The following is a 20163-nucleotide window of genomic DNA, read 5'->3' as shown; positions in this document are numbered from 1 at the left end:
AAATCTCTGGAAAATACAATTTGTGGTGACCTCACCACAAAACGCTTGTGTGAAATAATTAACTTGATCTTTGCACAGACAACATGTGACCAACACTGTCTAAAAGGGCTGCCATCCCACTTTGAAAGTGTAATAAAGACACACAAGGGTTGGGGCCGTGGTTTCCCCCACAACACAGACCTCGTTTTCTGTTTTCTTAAACCAGTAACAGATTATACTAGGCTTGCTAAGAAAGAAAAAGTGAGAATGATTAAAACATTTAAAAAAACATCCAAAAAGTAATGCATCTAACTGCTTCATGATGTATAGTTAGTATGTTAAAAATTGGGAAATCAACTAAGGGGTAACACTTCCTGGCAGCCGTTGCTTAGCTTGGTTCAGATGGTTTATAGTTATTTATCTGGCTCCAAACCCTGTATGCATATGTTTTCCAGAGAATTTTGAGCTGTGGAGCTGCGGACTTTGAAGAAGCACGAGTACAGGGTGAAAGGGACAAATGAGCTAAGCGGAAGGCACATCAAGCAAATCCTCATCATGACCATCTTCCACCTGGAAACCTATGTCCTCACTGTGGAAGGCTGTGTAGATCCAGAATTGGCCTCCAGTCACTTACAGACCCACTGTTAAAGATCTTACCCTGGAAGACAATCTTACTTGGCTATGAGTGATCGCCAATGAATGAATGAAAATGAATGAGTTATTTATCTGGCTCCAAACCCTGTATGCATATGTTTTCCAGAGAAGTTTGAGCTGTGAATACCTAGTCAACAGGAATTTCTCTAGTTGGGAAAGACAGAGTCACGAGATGATGTTGACCAACTGACAGGTAAAGGCCAATCGTGATGGGGAAAAATACTTCAGTGGTTGCAAAATGATAGATTCTATTCCAGAAAACTGACTGCCTTAAGTGTTTATACTGGCAAAGCAAGATCGCAACAGTGTTCTGCATCCACTCCCATACAACACATGTTCTCCTAAAGGCTTTGGGGTTTGGCATTCTTTGACTTCCTGGTGGCTTCTGGGTATTGGTTTAATTTGATCTTGTGGTTTAGCTCACCTTGATGCAAAAGTAAGTAAAACCCCAAGCATTACATTAATAATGCTAGTTTCTAATTAGGGTTCAAACACTTTGTAAATATTACTTGGCTGCTGATTTCATTAAGTGAATAAAATTAGAGGTAGGCAATTATTTATCTTTATCTTCAGAGAAACGGGAAAAATGCCCAAACTAAAGAGCAACATGTGATTAGCTCTGTTATAGCTCCATTGAAGTGCACTGTGTACTTCCCATATGCCCCCAGCCATATTTTCATGTCTGTTCACATTGTGCAATGTAGAATTTTCCATAATATGAGAAGCTACCTTGTATCCCAAATGCCATAACTTGTGAAGGAGGAAATGTTGATAAAATGATTAATTTTTTAAAAATAGCAATAAAAATGCAACTGCTTAATGAAACGTATGGTCAGCATAGTAACTGGGAAAACAGCCCTCACTCAACTAGCTACCACTTTCCTGGTGCCACTTGGCAGCTGTTGCTTAGCATTGTTAAAATTGTTACCCATGGGCAACTATCTTGAGGATTATGCGTGCCTTTGCTTTTCAGTAACACATGGCCAATTCACACATGTGTGCTCATCAAAGTCTGACTTGCATGTGGAACTGAGCCATCACAGATCAAACACAATGCATTTAAATAGAGGAAGTTCACACATTCAGCAGTGTGTGCTGACTAATTAAGGGATAGTTAGGACTCAGTCCACTGAGTGGATGCAGCAAAAAACGTTTAGGAATCCTTGTTATCTTAATAGCATGGTGTTATTTTCCAGCAAACACTTCAGCAGCAGAACAAGTGTATTTCTTGATAAATAACATACAGGATTGCATTCAGACATGCACAAGAGAAACATGACAACAGTGCAATATCTATGTCCAGGATAACATAAGGAATTGCTAAAAATATAGTGAAGGTTAGTAGCTGTTTCAAGACAGTACACTAGTGTGTATTAGTGTGTTATCAATAATGAAATTGGAAGGTGCCCAAGGGCTATCTAGACCAACTCAAGGATCCTACTAGTGTTAACCACCTCACAATCTAACCAGCATAATCTGGACAGGGAATTTCCTTCATAGGTGATTCTCATGGATATATGTGTGAATGGATCATGCATGTTTGACTGCCCCTTTTCTATCCATTAAGTGCAGGAAGAAAATTCTCGGTTTGAGCCATTCATGTAACATGTTTACCAGTTATCATGTGTCTAAAAATCATGCAGTACTAATTACCCTTTATAGCAAAGGTCATTTTCTCAATTTCTGTGTCATTCAGCAGTTGTGTGCTGAATGGCACAAAAAGAAAAAAAAAGTCCTCCAAACACCCTGCCCATCATACAAAATAAAACAATCTGGGAAGGAATCACACTGCCCATTCCCCAAAGCCCCTAATCCATTGATCGCAAGCCTCCAATGGGCCTTGCCTGCTTTCTTCTTTCCTACCAACAGCACACAGGTAAGACCTCCTTCTGTCCTTTTCGTCAAGGTCAAATTAGGTGTTAATTTTATTCCATAGTTAACAATCATATCTTTTTTTAAAAAATGAATACTCAACACACCCCTTCCCCTCCAATTCTCATGAGTGGATATATGTGTGAAAAGTGAGGTTTACCCCTCCCCCACAATCCCAACAAAACTCTCCATGTGCTAGCAATAAAAGGGGAGCCCCATTGGTCTCTCCTTTTCAGCCCACAGCTATCTCACTCCAAAGTCCTTGATTCTCAGTGAGTTTTCCTACCTCACCCCACCCTGTCAAAAGGGTAAATCTCTCTTGCTCCTCCTTTCCTCCACTCGTGTCCTATCTCCTCTCCAAGAGAGATTGGAGCTTTTGTTTCCCTCATCGATGTTGTCTGTTTGTGATGATTCTATTATCCAGAGCTCTATTCCCTCAGAAGTTAGAACGTTCACAAACATTCTATGATAGCACAGCAACTCAGCCAACCTCTGCCAGTGGCTTCAGACTTCCATATGCCTACAACCCAACACCACCACAAAATCCCTTAGCGCAGTACAATATAAGATAAACTTTTGTGGTGTCTCATGGTAACACAGTCCCAGTACACAATAGGAGGTTGCGGTTACTACATTCCCCCCCCCGACTTTCTCCTGTCATGTCAAATAACAAATGAAGACAAACATATTTCTCAGTCTTATTCTGACGTACAGCTCCTTCCCTGGAGTAGAGAGCAGGGGGAGTTGTGGCACTCAGATTAAAAACTGCAGCACCATCATAGTATCAAAACTTAAACATGTCAACAAATAATGCATTGATTGTTTGGGTTTGGTCATTTCCAATAATAATAGCATAGAATTCAATAAGATGACTTTCAACACCATTGTGCAATTAGGAATAGCATGTTGCTTATACCACCAGTCACTTTATTACATTTTACCATGTGTGTCTGTCATTATCTCAGGCAGAAACTCACTGACGTGGAGGAAAGGACATCTGGCAACTTTATTACATTTTCAGAAACCTGTATCTTCAGTCCTCCATCTTGCATTGTGCTTCCAAGAAACAGAAACCAGGCTCTTTCTTGACTTCAGATGAGGCCTTGTCAGTCTTGGCTCATTTATGGATCAAAGTTTAAAACTCCCACTTATGGCTCAATGGTTTAAAAACTGAATTCAAATGATGTGTTTCATATCTAATGATAAAGGAGGAACTTCATTTGTCATGACTGTATACATCCTCTCTCTCAAGTCTGTGGTAGAAACACAGGATTTGGATGCTAGTTCTAGAAGAATGTTGCTCATGAAGATTTTTGATACCTTTGCTTTTTGTTATTTCCATCGCTTGTGTATGTACTGTTGCCAGGTTTTAAAATCTTTTCAAAATTGTACTGTAAAACACCAAAGGAACAAGAAATAGTAATAAGAAACGAGACTAAGTACATGCAAAGACCTATTTTCCACCCCCCAGCTCAGAAAATCACACACACACACCAAATGCATTTGGAAGTTCTTTTCAAGTTCATGGCCTACCTACATTGTAAATGTGAACTCAATAAACACACATAACAGATAAACCAGACGTATAAATATCCATATGACTGGCTGCCACTAATGAGTAAGGATGTCTTCCAGGCAAGCAGGCTAGGAAGTTTTTTTTGGGGGGGGGGTTAAGCCCTTACACAGCTATGATCTGGCCTAATAAGCATGTTTTAACGTCTGCTGATTTCTATACAAAAGTATATCAATGGAATAAGCACTCTCCCATTGACATTAATGGGATGAGGAATGTACTTTGGCTGGATCACGTTGAATACATAGACAAGTGTGCTGGTAAGACTTTTTGGTGGGCTGGTAGCTTTTGTGGACATTGACAAGGCTGGGTTACATACAAGAACAGCTAACATCAGAAAGTTGTGCATCTCATCACTGCTCTCCTAATCTCACTAATCCCCAAGCCTCAAACCATGCATGATATTAATTACATACGGGGTGGAGAAAGTGGACATAATAGTTCTTCTCACCCTTCTATAATACTAGAACTCAGGGTCATCCAAGTAAATTCATTAGCTGTCAGTTGAGAAGAAAGAAGAGAAAGTGTTCCTTCATATCATACATAATTGCTAATTTAATTAAATTTGTTGCCATAGCATGAAGTGATGGCCACTGGCTTAGACTTTTTTAAAAGGATTTTATAAAAGGGGATAATCAAATTCATAGAAGAGAATAGGTCTAAAAAATGCCCATTAGCCAAGATGGCTATGTGGAATCTCCATGTTCAGAGGCACTATCATATCAGATTCATACCTTCTATTTTATTTCAGATCTTCAGAGGAGATAGCATGCACTGATGTAGCCAAAACAGCAGCACCCATGCACAAGAAAGAGGTACTGGCAGACTTAGGGGAACTCCGAGGTTTGCATAAGAACAAAAACATTATAAAAAGGGGAAAAACTAAATAGTTGAATGGGAGCTGAGCAGACTCAGTGAGCACAGAATAAGGACCACCTTTTTGAAGGGATGTGATGAAATGGAGTAGTTGGAAAAAGAGCAGAGAAAGAGACACAAATATAAAAAGAGTAGAAAGCACAATCTCATTGTCTAAATAGGGAATTTCCTGATTCACAACATGAAACTACTTTTATATGTCCCCAGGGACAAAAGTAAGTGCTCCTCATAGAAATCAATGGACGAATCCAGGATTTTAATGTAGCTAATATTAGGGAGGGGAAACCAAAATACCCCAATGAGGACCAAGTGCACATAGAATGCAGACTGACTGTTGGGAGGGGAAAACAAGAAAGCCACGGAGGGGAACCCTGAACAGAAGTACATTGTTTACCGCAACATTTTGTTGCAGGGCCTACTTGTATTTAATAACAGCAAACTCATTCTCTAAGTGCTGATCTTTAAGTAGCAAAAATGGCATCACCTAATCATAATATTTGGGAGAGTCCCAAGATTTCACAGTATAAACCAATTTAGGGACAAAAACCCTAAGCACGAGGGAAAAACTTAAAACAGCCTAATAAGAACATAAGAAGAGAGAGAAATAACAGCTGATGTGGTATGGTGGGGGAATCTGGATCAGGATAATAGCATGGGAGGAACAGTTAAGCCTCCCTTTCTCAGTGCCACAGCCCTGATCTGAATTTCTCCCCCTTCCTAAAAAAAACAAAACTAGGAGAGCTGATCACAGATCTCCAGATGTCACGTTGTAAGTGACTGTGACACAATTTTTTTTAGTAAGTGACAAATAAATATAATAAATAATAATCCAGTTTGTTCACTGGCTTCTACCATAACAGATTTCTATAGGATGTGCCACTATCTGCTTCAGAGTGGCTATATTTTTCTTATCTTCATTACATTCACAAACCTTTCACATTAATATCATCGACATCAGGAGTTCTAAGAATGCAGCTGTGCTGGTCTTCAACACCTTCACTGGCAGCAGAAAGCATAAAAGTGGCAACAATGTAACAGTCACTAGTCTCCTATTTCCTCCATAATTAAGTGACCAGTGTTTAATCTTTCCCCAAAGGCAAACCTGGCACAGAAGTCTATTGTACAGCAGCATCTAAGGCCACTTAAGTGTCTTTTGGTTCTCCAGATGGAGGTGTTTCTGAAGTTTTTGATTTCCAAAAAAGCAGGGTTAGGAATTACCGCCATTCCTATGACAAATGCATTGCCTGAAAGTTCTTTATATTTTAGGTTCTTGGAATGAGTCTTTTTGTTTAATGTGTTGCATCCAATACCATAAACATACTATTTTGTTGGTTCTGATGGCATTTATTTCCATGTCCCGTGTTAGGAGGACTAGGGAATAAGAAAGCTAATTGCTTCTTGCAAGAGTAGGCTGGATGGATATGAGCAAAGCACAATAGCGGAACAGCCCCCCTTGGGGAAAAATTATTGACTTTCAGGGTGACAAAAGATGGGAACTAGGCAGCTGGTGAAAGCTAGATGGCAATGACCACCTGCTACACCTGTCATATTTTTAGCTTGGAGCTGGAAAAATTATCAGTGAATAACTCACAAGCTCCATCTGGGCTTAGGCAATTAGCTTAAAAGACAGGAGTTTTGATTTAAGCACATGATGTTAAAATGCAGACATAGTTGTAGATTACTAGGAAATGATGTCTGTCTGTCTGTCTGTCAAGGAATGGAATCAATACTGCATAAGGCCATCTTCCTCGGCTGAATAAGAGTTCTACCTACATATATAAACACACATTCTCTCATATTCCACTTTCAGAAAAAGAAAAATCCTTATCGTAAAAACATAAACATTGCCAAAGGCAGAAACACATTCCTTTGCATACAAGAGGCATATCTCTGGGTGCCAAAGCTGACTCCAACTGGATCAGTTTCCACTTTGCCAAAATCCCAAGCACCATCTTCTTTAATAGCTATAAATTTCATTTTCTACCCAGGCCGATTCTTTGCTTCGCCCCACTCTGTCATTGCACAGCTCGTATATATCATTGGTGACAAATCCACTCTCAGTGCTGGCCAAAGTCACAAAGCCACTTTCTGAGGTATTGACCGCCATATTGTCATAGTCTCCAGAGAGGTCATCAGGAGTATCTTCTCCAGAACGGGCTCGGAAAGAAGAGTTCTTAATGTCTGATCTGGTCCCTGCTAGATCGGTTTCTGATTGTTTTCTAATCACATTGTGTATCTCCAAACTGGGGCTGTTCTGTCTTTTGGAAGACAACCAGGTATTCTGTTCCTTTGAATTCATTCCCTTTTGCTCCCGTCTCCTTAGCAGGGAAAAAAGTAAAAAAGTATTAACTTTCTTGGATCTTCCACTGTAGCATAACACAGTAAGAAACTAATCTAGTGGCACCATTGCAGATATATATAATAATACAGAGAGAGAGAGAGAGAATCTGTGACCTCATAAAGGAAGAGAGCAGCATGGTCAACTTTGTTTACTGTAGTATGTTGGGACATAATCCAATCTGAACTTAACAGTAGCAGGAAAGAGAAAAGTAATAATAATTGAAGGCAAGATATTAATTTATTTCCTTTATCCAAAAGTAGAATTTGATGCTGGAAGCACACAAAAGCTAGCAACAGGAAGGACCCCGAGTACTGATAGCAGCAGGAGCTTGGGTATTAAAGGAACTGGTGCTGGCCAACAAGCTGAAATGCATGTACCTGTGGAAGGATTTCTTGGATACATTTTGGAATCAGTGCAATGCTAAGGACTGGTTCCCAGGGCCACCTCACACATTTTGTGGTAACATCCACAAATTTACCACCACACGTCCATGCACCAGGGATCTGCAGTCAACCTTGGCTTAACAGTGCATATATTCATTTGATGCCCACTGCTAGAACCATGTGTGACCACAATGAGATGTTGTAGGTATGAGTAAAGTATTTTTGCATGTCCTGAAAAAAATTAAATATGGAGTGACCCCATATGTATGAAAACTAATCTGCACAGGGATACATGGCAACAGGAAGAAGTGGTGAAACAGATAGTGAAGCACATCTAGCTTTCCAGAGTAGACTTGGACATTTTATCCGGTTTGGAAAGCAAGTGCTAGCCATAGTTTACCAATCCATATGTAATTGTAAACTGATTTGCCCAAATCCAGAAATAAGGGAAGGAATCAGGGTGCACAAGGTTAGGAAGGAGAGAGCATGCAACTCCAAGCCTCACTTGTGTCTGAACTGGGCCCCAAGTGTGTGCGTATGGTTTATATGCTTATCCAGTTTCCAGGTTTGTTTTCTTTTTTTGCAGGGTGGTGTGTGTATTTGTGTGCGCATTTGTGTCTTAACAAGCTCCTATCGCAACAGAAAGTTCTTATTAATCCTGAATGTACATAACAGTAATTTCACTGAGGCCTGTTAACATTCCTCCTCTTCTGTTACTTCCTGACTTTTGTTCATCATTCAATTCACACTGCCCCTTTGCTTGAAACACAATTGGCCCTGTTCGGATGCTACCCATGATAATGTATCATAAAGCTTCACCCTTTGTCCAGTGCTGTGACTTGCCTCTTTGCATAAAGCCAAAAGCTGAAAATGGCTGTGATGACCATGAGGAGAAGCAGCACAGGAATGCTGGGGATTAAGATGTAGGCAAGGCTCCAAACAGGTTCTGAGGGAGGAAAAAGATACTCTAACTTTTAGTTAAAAAATGAAAAGGCATTAGTTTTTCCATGCAGTTATTAAACTCCTGATTCTCTCAGGGCAGAACTGTTACAGTACTTTTTTACTTTAACTTTGGAGATGGAGCAGGAGGGAGGGGTGGGGAGAGCTCTGGGCATCCAACATAGGACTTAATGAGCACAAGTAACAGTATGCTATAACAATCTCTGTTGTGCCTTTCTCTAAGGAAAATGGCATGTTACCAAAGTCTGTGGTGGGTGATGAAGGAGGAAAATGATAGTGCCTACCTTTGGCTTCTTTGAGGGTTTTATTAGTTGCAACTTCAGGAGTGGGTTCTTCTGGGGATGTGGGTGTCAAAGTCTCTGCTGCAGTTTCTAAAAAACAAATCTGGGTGTTAACACTAAAGGACACTGTTCCAACAATATAAACAGCTTACTTGGATCATTAAGTACTTAAGATGAGGGCTCTGTAACATTTATGGGAAGGGTCTACGGCTCAGTGCAGCACCCAGTGTAAGGCAGCTTCATTTGTTCATAATGGTGAGAATCACAGGTTCATATGAGCAAAAGTTTTACATACATGCTTCTTTCTGTGTGTTGAGAACAGCAACTGTTATTTGGAACAGATCTGGATTTTTTTAAAAAAATCAAATACCTCTAAATATGTGGAGAGGCTATACATTGCACACAATTTTAATATGAAATTTACCTGCTTGAGAGGCATTCATTTCAGAGGCAGCTGTTGGCTTTTCTGCAAGGAAAAAGTAACACAAATGTATTTTCTGCATTTGGTCACCTAAACAAAGTTAAAACCTGTGCCCTCACTTCCCAGAGCAGTATTGACATCAAGAATGGCAACCTGTTTACTCATAAGTCACTTCAGACTGTGAATGTACAGATTCAGCCCAAGATAGTTTGTTAGCCCAAATGTTATGTTGTACTGGTGAAGTTAATAACTGGTGTACGTGTGTATTTATGAGGGGTGGAGAGAGTTTAATATCAAGGGATTTGCTTTTTATACCCCTTACTTTAAGAGTTCTGAAAGAGATATCAGAGCTGAACGGAACTGCTTTTAGGGAGTTGCTTTATTCCACCTCCTACTCCTAGGAAATTTGAAAGAGACTCTGCTTTCTGTTGGAGCACCCACAAGTTTGTTAACAAGAATAACAAATGGGAAATTTTTGTCTCGTGTTTTGGCTTATTATTATTGTTGTTGTTATTTATTGCATTTATATACCGCCTCACAGCTGAAGCTCTCTGGGTGGTTTACAACAATTAAAACATTAAAAAATATATACAAATTTAAACCATACCAAATTAAAACCCATAAAAACCAATAGGCAAGTTAAAAACACATGCTATTCAAATACTGTTAAAAAAATGCCTGGGAGAAGAGGAAAGTCTTGACCTGGTGCCGGAAAGATAACAGTGTTGGCGCCATGCGTATCTCGTCAGGAACATCATTCCATAATTTGGGGGCCACCATTGAGAAGGCCCTCTCCCTTGTTGCCAGACTCCCAGCTTCCCTCGGAGTAGGCACCCAGAAGAGGACCTTTGATGTTGAGCATAGTGTACGGGTGGGTTCGTGTTGGGAGAGGCATTCCATCAGGTATTGTGGTCCCAAGCCGTGTAAGGCTTTATAGGTTAAAACCAGCACCTTGAATCGGGCTCGGAAACATACAGGCAGCCAATGCAAGCGGGCCAGAATCAGTTTTAAATTTATCTATTGAAGTTCTCAGTGCATTTGATAAGGTGCCCTGGAAGCCTAATTAAGGCAACCATTTTGGAAAAGATTCACAACTTGTAATGAAAACTATTTCTCCATTTTCCTTGTCATCTCATTGCCTTAAAGATTTCTTGTGTACCCAAAGGCAATATTTACACTGCATCCTCTCTAAGGGTAGTTTTCATAAGAAACTGTGTTTCCTAATGGCAATTTTTTTTTAAAAAAATGAGCAATATCTTAACATGTGTGGTCAGTGAATGATAGAGGTACATTATGTGTTATACTGTCCAACATAACCCACGACCTCTGTCAAAGACAGCCTGGCCTTTTGATACATTTTCTTCTTCTGAGTTGGAAACTGTTCAATATACTTGTGATTTCGGAGATTGCACCAATAGCATTTCCCTTTTAATAGCCATTGCAGTGTTGGAAAACCTGACTATATGGAAGAATGCTGGATTTCTTCAGAACTGGGGAGATATCGCAGTATACAGATATCTGTACAAGAATGATTAACAGCATATCTTAGTGGTTCCAATACTTTCAGTTAAGGCCAAAGGACACAGGATATTCACTCCACAACCACAAAAATAGAAGTCAGTAATTAGGAAATGAACTCTCAAGATTCTGCAACACAAACAGACATTGTTCTTTAATAACACATTCTCAGACATTCATATATATCTTGCATACAATAATACTCCTATGCCACAAATGATCCGCCCCTGTGCTGAATTACATAATTGAGGATCAGGAATCCATTACCCTGAGAATATTTGCAGATGAAGTTGTTCTTTATGCTGCAGCTATCATCATTCCACTGAAACATATACGGGCCCCCATCGCCTGGAGGTGCTGAGGGCTGGTGATACATCACGACGCAGACTTCACTTCCACAGGAGGGCTCATCTGCATACCAGTTTCTGTGGAAACAAGTCAAACAATCTGAGGAATTTTCTTTCCCTTTTTACATTCAGATTTCTCCCCATTTAGGACATTTTGCTGCTCTATCTGTTCATGTGAATGAGAGAGTGTGGAGGGGGCAGAGGTCAGGAATGGCAACGTTGGAAAGAAGCAGGAACCCACAGGTCTCTGCATGGCTGCTCCCACCTCTGAAGAGCCACCCGGGCTATAGCTTGGAGTATCTCCCTGGGCAGGAAAAAGCTCCTAGATACTGGAGGAGCTCTGCCCACCCAGGCAAGCTATTGGCTGTCATCAATAGGAAGGGCTATACATGCTTCCTGTTCAGGTGGGATTATAGGAAGCTGCCTTATACTGAGTCAAACCACTGGTCCATCTAACTTAGTATTGTTGTTATGTGCCTTCAAGTCAATTATGACTTATGGAGACCCTATGAATCAGTGACCTCCAGTAGCATCTGTTTAAAACCACCCTGTTCAGATCTTGTACGTTCAGGTCTGTGGCTTAATGAAATCAATCCATCTCTTGTTTGGCCTTCCTCTTTTTCTACTCCCTTCTGTTTTTCTCAGCATTATTGTCTTTTCTAGTGAATAAAGTCTTCTCATTATGTGTCCAAAGTATGATAACCTTAGTTTCATAATTTTAGTTTCTAATGATAGCCCTGGTTTAATTTGTTCTAATGCCCAATTATTTGTCTCTTTCGCGATCCATGGTATCTCCTCCAACATCACGTTTCCAATGAGTTGATTTTTCCTCTTACCCACTTTTTTCACTGTCCAACTTTCACATCCATACACAGAGATCGGGAATACCATGGTCTGAATTATCCTGACTTTGGTGTTCAGTGATCCATCTTTGCATTTGAGGACCTTTTCTAGTTCTCTCATAGCTGCCCTCCCCAGTCCTAGCCTTCTGATTTCTTGACTATTGTCTCCATTTTGGTTAATGACTGTGCCGAGGTATTGACAATCCTTGACAAGTTCAATGGCCTCGTTGTCCACTTTAAAGTTACACAACTCTTCTGTTGTCATTACTTTAGTCTTCTTGACGTTCAGCTGCAGTCCTGCTTTTGTGCTTTCCTCTTTCATCAGCATTCGTTTCAAATCATTACTGGTTTCAGTATTGTCTATACTTAATGGCAAAGGCTTCCCAGAATTTCAGACTGGGGACACTCCTAGCCCTACCTGGAGATGTCAGGGATTGAACCTGGAACCTTCTGCAAGCAAAGCAGATGCTCTACCACTAAGCTATGCCCTTCCCTGGACAATTGGTTCATCAAGCTCAGTATTATCTATACTCTGACCAGCAGGGGCTCTCTCCAGGGTTTTGGACAGGTGATATTCCAAGCACTGCCTGGATATGCTGGGGATTGAGCCAGGGTTCTACTGCATGCAAAGCATATGCTTTATCACAGAGCTATAACTCATGGGATTTGCCTGGGCAATAAACTTATTTCCTGGCTCAATTCAGTGCATGGTCCTACCGGAGGATAAGAAAACATGTTGTTTTGTCCCTTCCAGGATCCAAAGACAGATAACTAGTGCAGCTTTTTTTTCTGCCATACATCTTGCTACTGACTATACTAGCAGGCTATAAAGCCATTTGGCTTTGTACCTTCTGAGGTCCAGGGCACATGGTCACCACTGTGCAGGCACACAATTTCCTATTGATTAATGCTAGCTGTATAAAATAAAGCCATAACTGTGACAGGAAGTAAAGGGTGTGGCAGCTGCCTGCACTCCTAGCTTGGGCCTGAAATCCTAGCTTGGCACTAAAAGATGTGGGGAGGTTCTCTGAAAGTGTCAGCATTTCTCCCACCAGGACATCTGCTGTGCATTGACAGGATCACTCATGCAGCGTTTGACATCCTTCCACAGTGTGGACAGGCAAGGAATTAGAATAGGCTGAAACACATGTGTGTGCATGTGTATACGCACAGAGGATGTGCCACACTCTACATACAACATCCAACAGGATGCCCACAGGATCTGCCACACAGGCGTTTCTAAACCAAGCAAGCAAGACACAATTAACAGCCAAGAAAAGTTCTTAAGGGTTTTGCATTGAAAACCCAATACTGCTTCAAAGGATGGATCTTATTGACAAATAGGTAAAGAACCTCTATTCATAAGACATAATGCTTTTGTTTGACTGGCTAAATTCGCAAAGGAAGTCTTAACTCCCGCTTTGAGTTTGTGGACTAACCGAAACATAGACAAACTCCCATCAGACCATGAGTATAAGTCTGGGCATTCAGTGCTTTTGTCAGGATCCTCTTCTCTCCTAAGCCCTATCCAGAAATCGCCATCCGATGCCGAAAAGCTTCCAATCATCTTCTCAATCAGCCTTTGTTCTGACTGCGATTCTATACTGACCAGATCTCCTCCATCTCTCCTGCAGGCCTGAAGGGCTTCTTTAAAGCCAACCCTACGCGCGACATTATGTAAGTAAATAATCTTGTAGCAGGGGCGCTGGGTTCCTCCTCGGCAGATGGCCTGGCCTGCAGGAAGACACCCCCCCAGAAAAAAGAAAAAGGCCAGTTAACAGACTGACAGGAAAATGCAGCGAACACTTCTCCCATGATGGGTAGCGTGGAACTTCTCTCGATCACCACATGCCAACACTAGTGAAACTAACACAAGCTTGCATTAAGAATGCCTACATTACAGCATATTATAGAACTAGACAGTCTGACCACATTGTTATTGTTGTAGAGGAAAGCATGACTGTCACAATTTAGCCTGGTACAAAAGCAGTACCAATCAGAATTCTGTTGGTATATATGCTTATTACAAAGAATATGAACTAAATGAGTGCATATTGGGGGTCAGAATTAACACTGTGAATATTTCACATGGGCTGCACATAGAAGGTCCCAGGTTCAAGCCCCTGCATCTCCAGGTAGGGCTGGAAAAGAGTCCTGTTTGAAAACCTGGAAAGCCATCAACAGTGTACGCAGATGACACTGAGCTAGACGAATGAACGGTATGGCTGCATATGAGCCCGCTTCCTAAAAACCTGTATTATCACTTTTATCAGCTAGTCTCTGTCTTGTGAATTTCACAATGTGACTTTTATATAAAAACACAGGGAACACGAAGACCACTTCAGACAGACAGAGTAAATCATTTTAATTAGTATTTTATGGCCAAGTTTATCCTATGTTTATTTGTGCAAACTCAGAGGCAAATGTTCTGTTTTGAAAAGTCAATCACAGAGCACACGTTTAAGGACAGGATGTTATAAGTACCTGTGATGCAAACTGGTGTTTCTAAAACACACTTTGAGAGATATCCTTGTGTTTCCTCTCTTCCTTAAAGTAAAAGCAGAACCTGAGAGCACTCCATTCCAAGGATCTTAATACACTCAAACACATTACTATTTGGAATTCCAATGCCTTAATTATGGATGGCAAACAAGTTAAAATGCTAAGCACAGCAAACACAGTCTAGTCACCATTGATAATTTGACAAACATGCAGCTTTGATTAAAGACAAAATATGTTACCTCTCTGAAGAATGTGATCAGCTGCTGCGAAGCAATGGGAAGAAGATAAAAAGTATATCACTTTAATAAAATTGGCAGCAACCAAAACTGTAGAATGTCTACCACAGCTAAAGGGTGGGCTGTTTTGAGGCTACTGAAGTTTTTGCAACAACCTGACAAATCGACTTGTGTTTTATCAGCAACATTTAAGTTATTTTTAGCCAAGTGGGGAATGCAGTGTAGTCGACTGCAGGCCAGTCATTGCTACAAGCCAACTGTCCAACCAGCGATCTCACTTTACTGCATATTGAAGATGAGTCCATGAAACTTAAGGCCCTTAGTTATTAAGTAACCTGTTGATTTCAAAGTGATTAGCCCTTAAATATATATAAATAAGTCAATATTGATTCTAACCAATTCCTTTGTAGCATCAATATGTTGGGCATTTGTAGTATTAGATGTACTGTAGATGCTAGAGGCCCAAGTTCAAATCAGTCCTCAAAACCATTTCATATGTTGTGCAGCAGCTGGGTTGCACCAGTGTTAATTGCAACAAAAGTGAGAAGTGTGAAGGGCAGATGTGTGCTCCCAAACAAGTAGTGAACATCCACCAGAGATCCATGGCCAACCATGACTCCTTTGAGCAGGCCCCTGAATGTTTAGGAAAGCATGTGGTCCCTTCATGCATTTCATATTTTCTGCAAGAAACACATTATTAATGACACAGACAAATAATATGTTATAATTCTGCAAAGGGACAATGTGGTTTAATACAGTGTTGGGAGGCCTGAGTTCAAATCCCACTGTAACCAAGGCCTTGCTTGGATATCTCTCTCTTTTAGCCCTCTCTCACCTTCTATATAATGGGAACAAAAATATAATTCCATCTACATTTTTATGCGGATAACTGAGATAAGACCTGCAAAGTATTTTGCATACTAAAATAATTAGCATTCATATGACAGTTTATTAACTTGATGATTTCACAATAAAATCACAACATGTCAGCTGGGGTGGGGAGGACATTGGCATGCCATGCACACTTTGCACATCATCAAATATGTGATTAAATACATGGCATCCTTTCTGGCAGAAGCTACTTTATGAAAGTTTTCCAAGACCCATTACGTTGGAGCATTTGAGGGACAGATTCTACATGCCAAAAACATAAAGCATGTCCCAGATGTAATATGGCTATGTATCTAGCCCTCATGAATGCAAAAAAGAAAGATTGGAACTGCCTGTAGCATTCCAAAAAAGAAAAATGCCTTTTTAAAGACAAATACTTGTCCAGTCAATTGGGTAATTTTAGTATGCTTTACTGCACAACTGGGCTGATTTTTTTTACATTGTCTACATGATTCTGCAGGAGCCCACAAGAGGTCGGAACACTTTTAGTAGTGAGGTGAAGGAACAAGCAAATCCACACAAAGCAGGCATGACTAGTATGGAACAAATGGGGATGCTTTGGCAGTATTTATATTCAGACAGTCTCCACACTCAGAGTGGGGAAAGAGTTTATTTAAGGGGTCTTAAGAAGGGAGGGAGGGAGGAATATATATATATATATCTTCTAAGAGGATGCTTAAAATACTGTTGTGTCATGGAGTAGACAACCCAGTTATATAATATTTCTAGCTGGCCTGGCCTGTGGAACAGCCACGGCTGTTCCCAAGGTGTCCTAGTTCCATGGGCTGGTTTCTGAACAGTACTAGAGCTCTCAGACTTGCCTGGAAAAGACACCTTCAGCTTAGCTCAAGGTGGTGGAGCATCTGCTTCCCATGCAGAAGCTCCCTGGTTTAATCCCTGGCATCTCCAGGTAGGGCTCAGAATGCCCCCTCACGGCAGCATTGGAGAGCCACTGCCAGTCAGCGTATAGACAATGCTGAGCTGTGAACTAATGGTCCCGTTTGGTATAAGGCAGGTTTCTGTGTTAGTTCTAGTAGTAGCTTTTTGGGGTATGGCTGTAGTGATTCAGTGGTGGTGGACAGGCCTTCTAAGCATGTTCAGAAGTATTCTTCCTTGTTAGCAGGGCCCAAAGCTCAGTAGGAGAGCACGTGGTTCGCATGTAGAAGGTCCCAGGTTCTCCAGCTAAAAGGATCAGATAACAGATAATGGGGGCGGGGATCCTTCTTCCTGCAACCCCAGAGAATTGCTGCTAGTTAGAGTGGACCAGTGGTCTGACTCAGTAGAAGACAGCATCATATAAACACTCTCTCTTTTGGACAGTGGTACCATCCGGGGAGGACTTTGGGGCAGAGGTCCAGGGCCCCACTTGGCAGAATGAGTAGGAGGGCCCTACCCAAATGCAGCAAGGCTGGCTTATCACCTTTTACAGAAAGTGAAGTATCTAAAGAGGGAACCGGGGCATAAGACTATCAAGTGCAGAGTCTAAAATGACTGAACTGCTTTTGCTGCTTTTGCATAGGGTCTGTGAGGCAAGGCATATCCTTTGCATGCCAGAGGTCCCAATTTCAAACACCAGCATCTTCAGCTCACTACGATTCTCAGGCAGACCCTGCAGAGCCACCGCTGCCAGCCAGAATGGACCTCATGGCGCCAGCGGGACAAAGAGCCTGACTCAGCATAGGCAGCTTCATATAATTTCTTCCAGAGCTTGATCTCCAGAATTGAAAAAAGGCTCCTGGGCTTGCACTCTTCCTGACATGAAACCCTGCCAAGCCTGACGGGTGCCCACCGAGAGAGCCCTCCTGCATGACATGAAGCTGGCAGCTCGTCTCTCCTGGCCATGCCAAGGACAGCTGGCATCATGCCTCTTCCCTCTTGGGCCAGCCCTGGCCTGCACCCCCATTCTGCTGCCTCTGAAGTATTAGCAGCGCAGATCAGATCCTGGAAGGGATCTCAGGTTATCAGCTGAAGAGCCACATGGGGCTTCCAGTTGGGTGTGGAAACACACACAACTTTTTGTAGAATCCCTCTGCTACCCCCAGCCCCAAAATCCTCTCTCGTTTAATCCAGTGATGACCCGCTTTGGGCATTGGCAGAGTAATAAACTGTGGCCTGCTGAAGCTCAGCTCACCCACATTAACTTGGCCATCTCTGGGGCATCATTAACACTTTTCAGGGTGCAGTCGTGCATGTAGTTTTGGCAGCTTAATGCCCATGGATTGTGGCCGGATTGAAGCCACGGCATACGCACCATACACTTAGAGCACATTTAAAGCACTTAATTTCCCCATAGAACCCGGGAACTGTGGTTTGTTAAGGATGCTAGGAATTGTAGCTCTACCAGGGGTAAGCCACAATTCCCAAGGTCCCATGGGAAAAACAAAGTGCTTTAAATGTATGGTGTGTATGCATACAGGTGGGATAGCATATTTTGCCACCTTGCTGCTAGGCACGGGGACCGAACGTGGCGGCCAGCCAATGGTCCCCCACTCCTCTGAGCTCGCCTCTCCCCTGCAGACCCCCAGCACCCTCCGTTTCTACAAGGGAAAATGGGTGGCGGGTGGGCTGAAGAGAGTTCTGCACCTTCCCGGCTTGCCTGCTTTTTAGTAACGGACGTCGGAAGACCACAAGGGAAGAAGAGCTGACAAAACCTCCCGCACAGCGCAGCAGCGGCATCTTTTCTGGCCATTCACAAGTGTCCTCCGGAGAAGGGAAGGGGTTTCGCCCCCACCTTGGGCATCACTGAAGCTGCTTTTTCTCCTTCCAACACAGAACACCCCCCCCCAAATCCCTCAGCATCCCTCCTCCATCTACAGGCAGGTTTCCCAGTCGGGGCTCATTCCACTGATCCCCCCCCAAGGGTACCCACCCCCACCCCATCCCGATCCTGCTCCAGTTCCCTATTCCAGACAACTCTGGGGCGCTCTGTCTCTCCAATCCCCTCCTCTCCCCTTTTCTCGTTGCTTACAGTTCCCAGGGAGGGACTGCCCCCACACACCCCCGGCAACACGGGAGGGGACCAGCCGCCCAGCTCCCCCGTCCCCTCGAGCCAAGCCGGGACTCCGGGTCCGCAGCGCCTGCCGGCCCGCCCCTCCCTCTCCCCGGCCCGCCCCTCCCTCCTTTCACCAGCTCGGGGCCGGGATCGACGGCTCTACTCGCCCAGCCCTGGAGGGACTCACCGCTGAACAGCCGCGTCCCTTGCGCGCCCAGGGCAGCCGGCAGCAGAAAGAGCAGCAAGAGGAGCCTCCGGGCGGCCCTCCCTCCGCCGCCGCGTGCCCCCCGCCGCCGCATGTCCCGCACACGCCGCAGGAGCCCCAACAGCAGCCGCGGGAGCGCAAGAGCAGGAGCAGCGCGCCGAGCTCCGGGCGAGGGTCTGGCACCGGCCAAGGCAGCAGCGGCAGCAGCTCCGCCTCTGGGCCAGGGGCCAGCCGAGAGAGAGGGGGGAAGCGAGGAAAGGAGGCTGGGAGGCTCCTGCGGGTGGGCGCGTGGGCAGGCGGGCGGGCCTGTCCCGACGGGTCTGAAATTCTCGACGTGCCTTCCGAGAGTCCGGCGAGCGGCGCCCCGCTTGCCAAAGGACAGAGCCAGGCCGAGCTAATGCTGCTGCGGCGGCGTGTGTGTGTGTGCATTCACACGAGCACCCTGGCCAGAACCAGCTCCCGACCCAGAGAGCCTCGCTTCGTGGCTGGCGGCCCGCGTCGCTCTTTCCAACTGTTGGGAAAGCAGACGGGGATGCAGAAACTGCCTTTTAAGTGCATCATTCTGCAAAGCACGAAGTTAGGAGGGCTGGAGTTCTTGCTACTGCCGCTCACTCAGCAGCAGGTAGCGGCAAGGAATGTCCCGACTCCACAGTTAGGCAGCAATACAAGCTGCATCAAATATATGCCCTCACCCCCCAGCTGCGCACTCTACCAGCCATGACAAGGTGTGGGCCGAACCAATGTGCTTTAGGAACACAGAAAGCTGACTTATACCGGGTCAGTCCGTTGGTCCATCCAGGTCAGTATTGTCTGTGCTGTGCTGATTTGTAACAGCTCTCGGGGGCTTCAGACGGGGGTCTCTCTCAGCCCTACCTGGAGATGCCGGAGACTGAACCTGGGACCTTCCTCTTACCAGTGAGCTACATTCTTCCCAAAGGTTTGAGATCTGCCTGAGGTTTGTCTTCTCTGGCTGGGTGGCCAAAATACAATTAAAACCCATACAGCACCTAGCACAGCACATTGCAATTGCTACAGCAGGTGGAAAAGTCAACACTCCACTGAGACCATCATCAATTTCGGGTGGGCTGTGAGGTAAAAAGTTTGGGAACCACGGCTCCAGAGCAAGAGATCTTGCATCAGCTTGTGCTATGGAAGCAGAAGAGAACAGTGTGTAGAAAGTTTCCTTCCCAAGGCTTCCAGGAGCCAAAGGCTGATCTTGCATTTCTCCGCCTTTATTTCCGGAGGGTTAGGAAGCTGGAGTGCACCTGCTTCCTGGCCAAGTTTCAGCTC

General features: G+C 43.5%; 1 protein-coding gene across 6 annotated transcripts; it reads right to left on the bottom strand.

Annotated features, from left to right (window-relative positions):
• Positions 1-1836: 1836 nt before the first annotated feature.
• Positions 1837-19474, bottom strand: LAYN (layilin). Of its 6 annotated transcripts, none has more exons than XM_061592379.1 (9): positions 18856-19474; positions 14789-14812; positions 13487-13781; positions 11126-11283; positions 9344-9385; positions 8923-9009; positions 8498-8624; positions 6939-7272; positions 1837-3896 (listed from the first exon to the last, which is right to left on the bottom strand). In XM_061592379.1, exons 1-9 carry the CDS (start codon positions 18965-18967, stop codon positions 3807-3809), a joined length of 1269 nt encoding a protein of 422 aa, XP_061448363.1. In that variant the 5' UTR covers positions 18968-19474; the 3' UTR covers positions 1837-3806. The 6 variants fall into 6 exon arrangements, 5 of the variants coding, with proteins under 5 accessions (XP_061448363.1, XP_061448364.1, XP_061448365.1 ...); XM_061592380.1 differs by having other exon boundaries at positions 14789-14809; XM_061592381.1 differs by having other exon boundaries at positions 8522-8624; positions 18856-19466.
• Between the last annotated feature and the right edge of the window lie 689 nt (positions 19475-20163).

Source organism: Rhineura floridana, chromosome 12 (genome assembly GCF_030035675.1).
Source record: "Rhineura floridana isolate rRhiFlo1 chromosome 12, rRhiFlo1.hap2, whole genome shotgun sequence".
NCBI lineage: Eukaryota > Metazoa > Chordata > Lepidosauria > Squamata > Rhineuridae > Rhineura > Rhineura floridana.
Note: the sequence above shows the minus strand (reverse complement) of the source record. Positions and strands in the feature narration are given on the sequence as shown.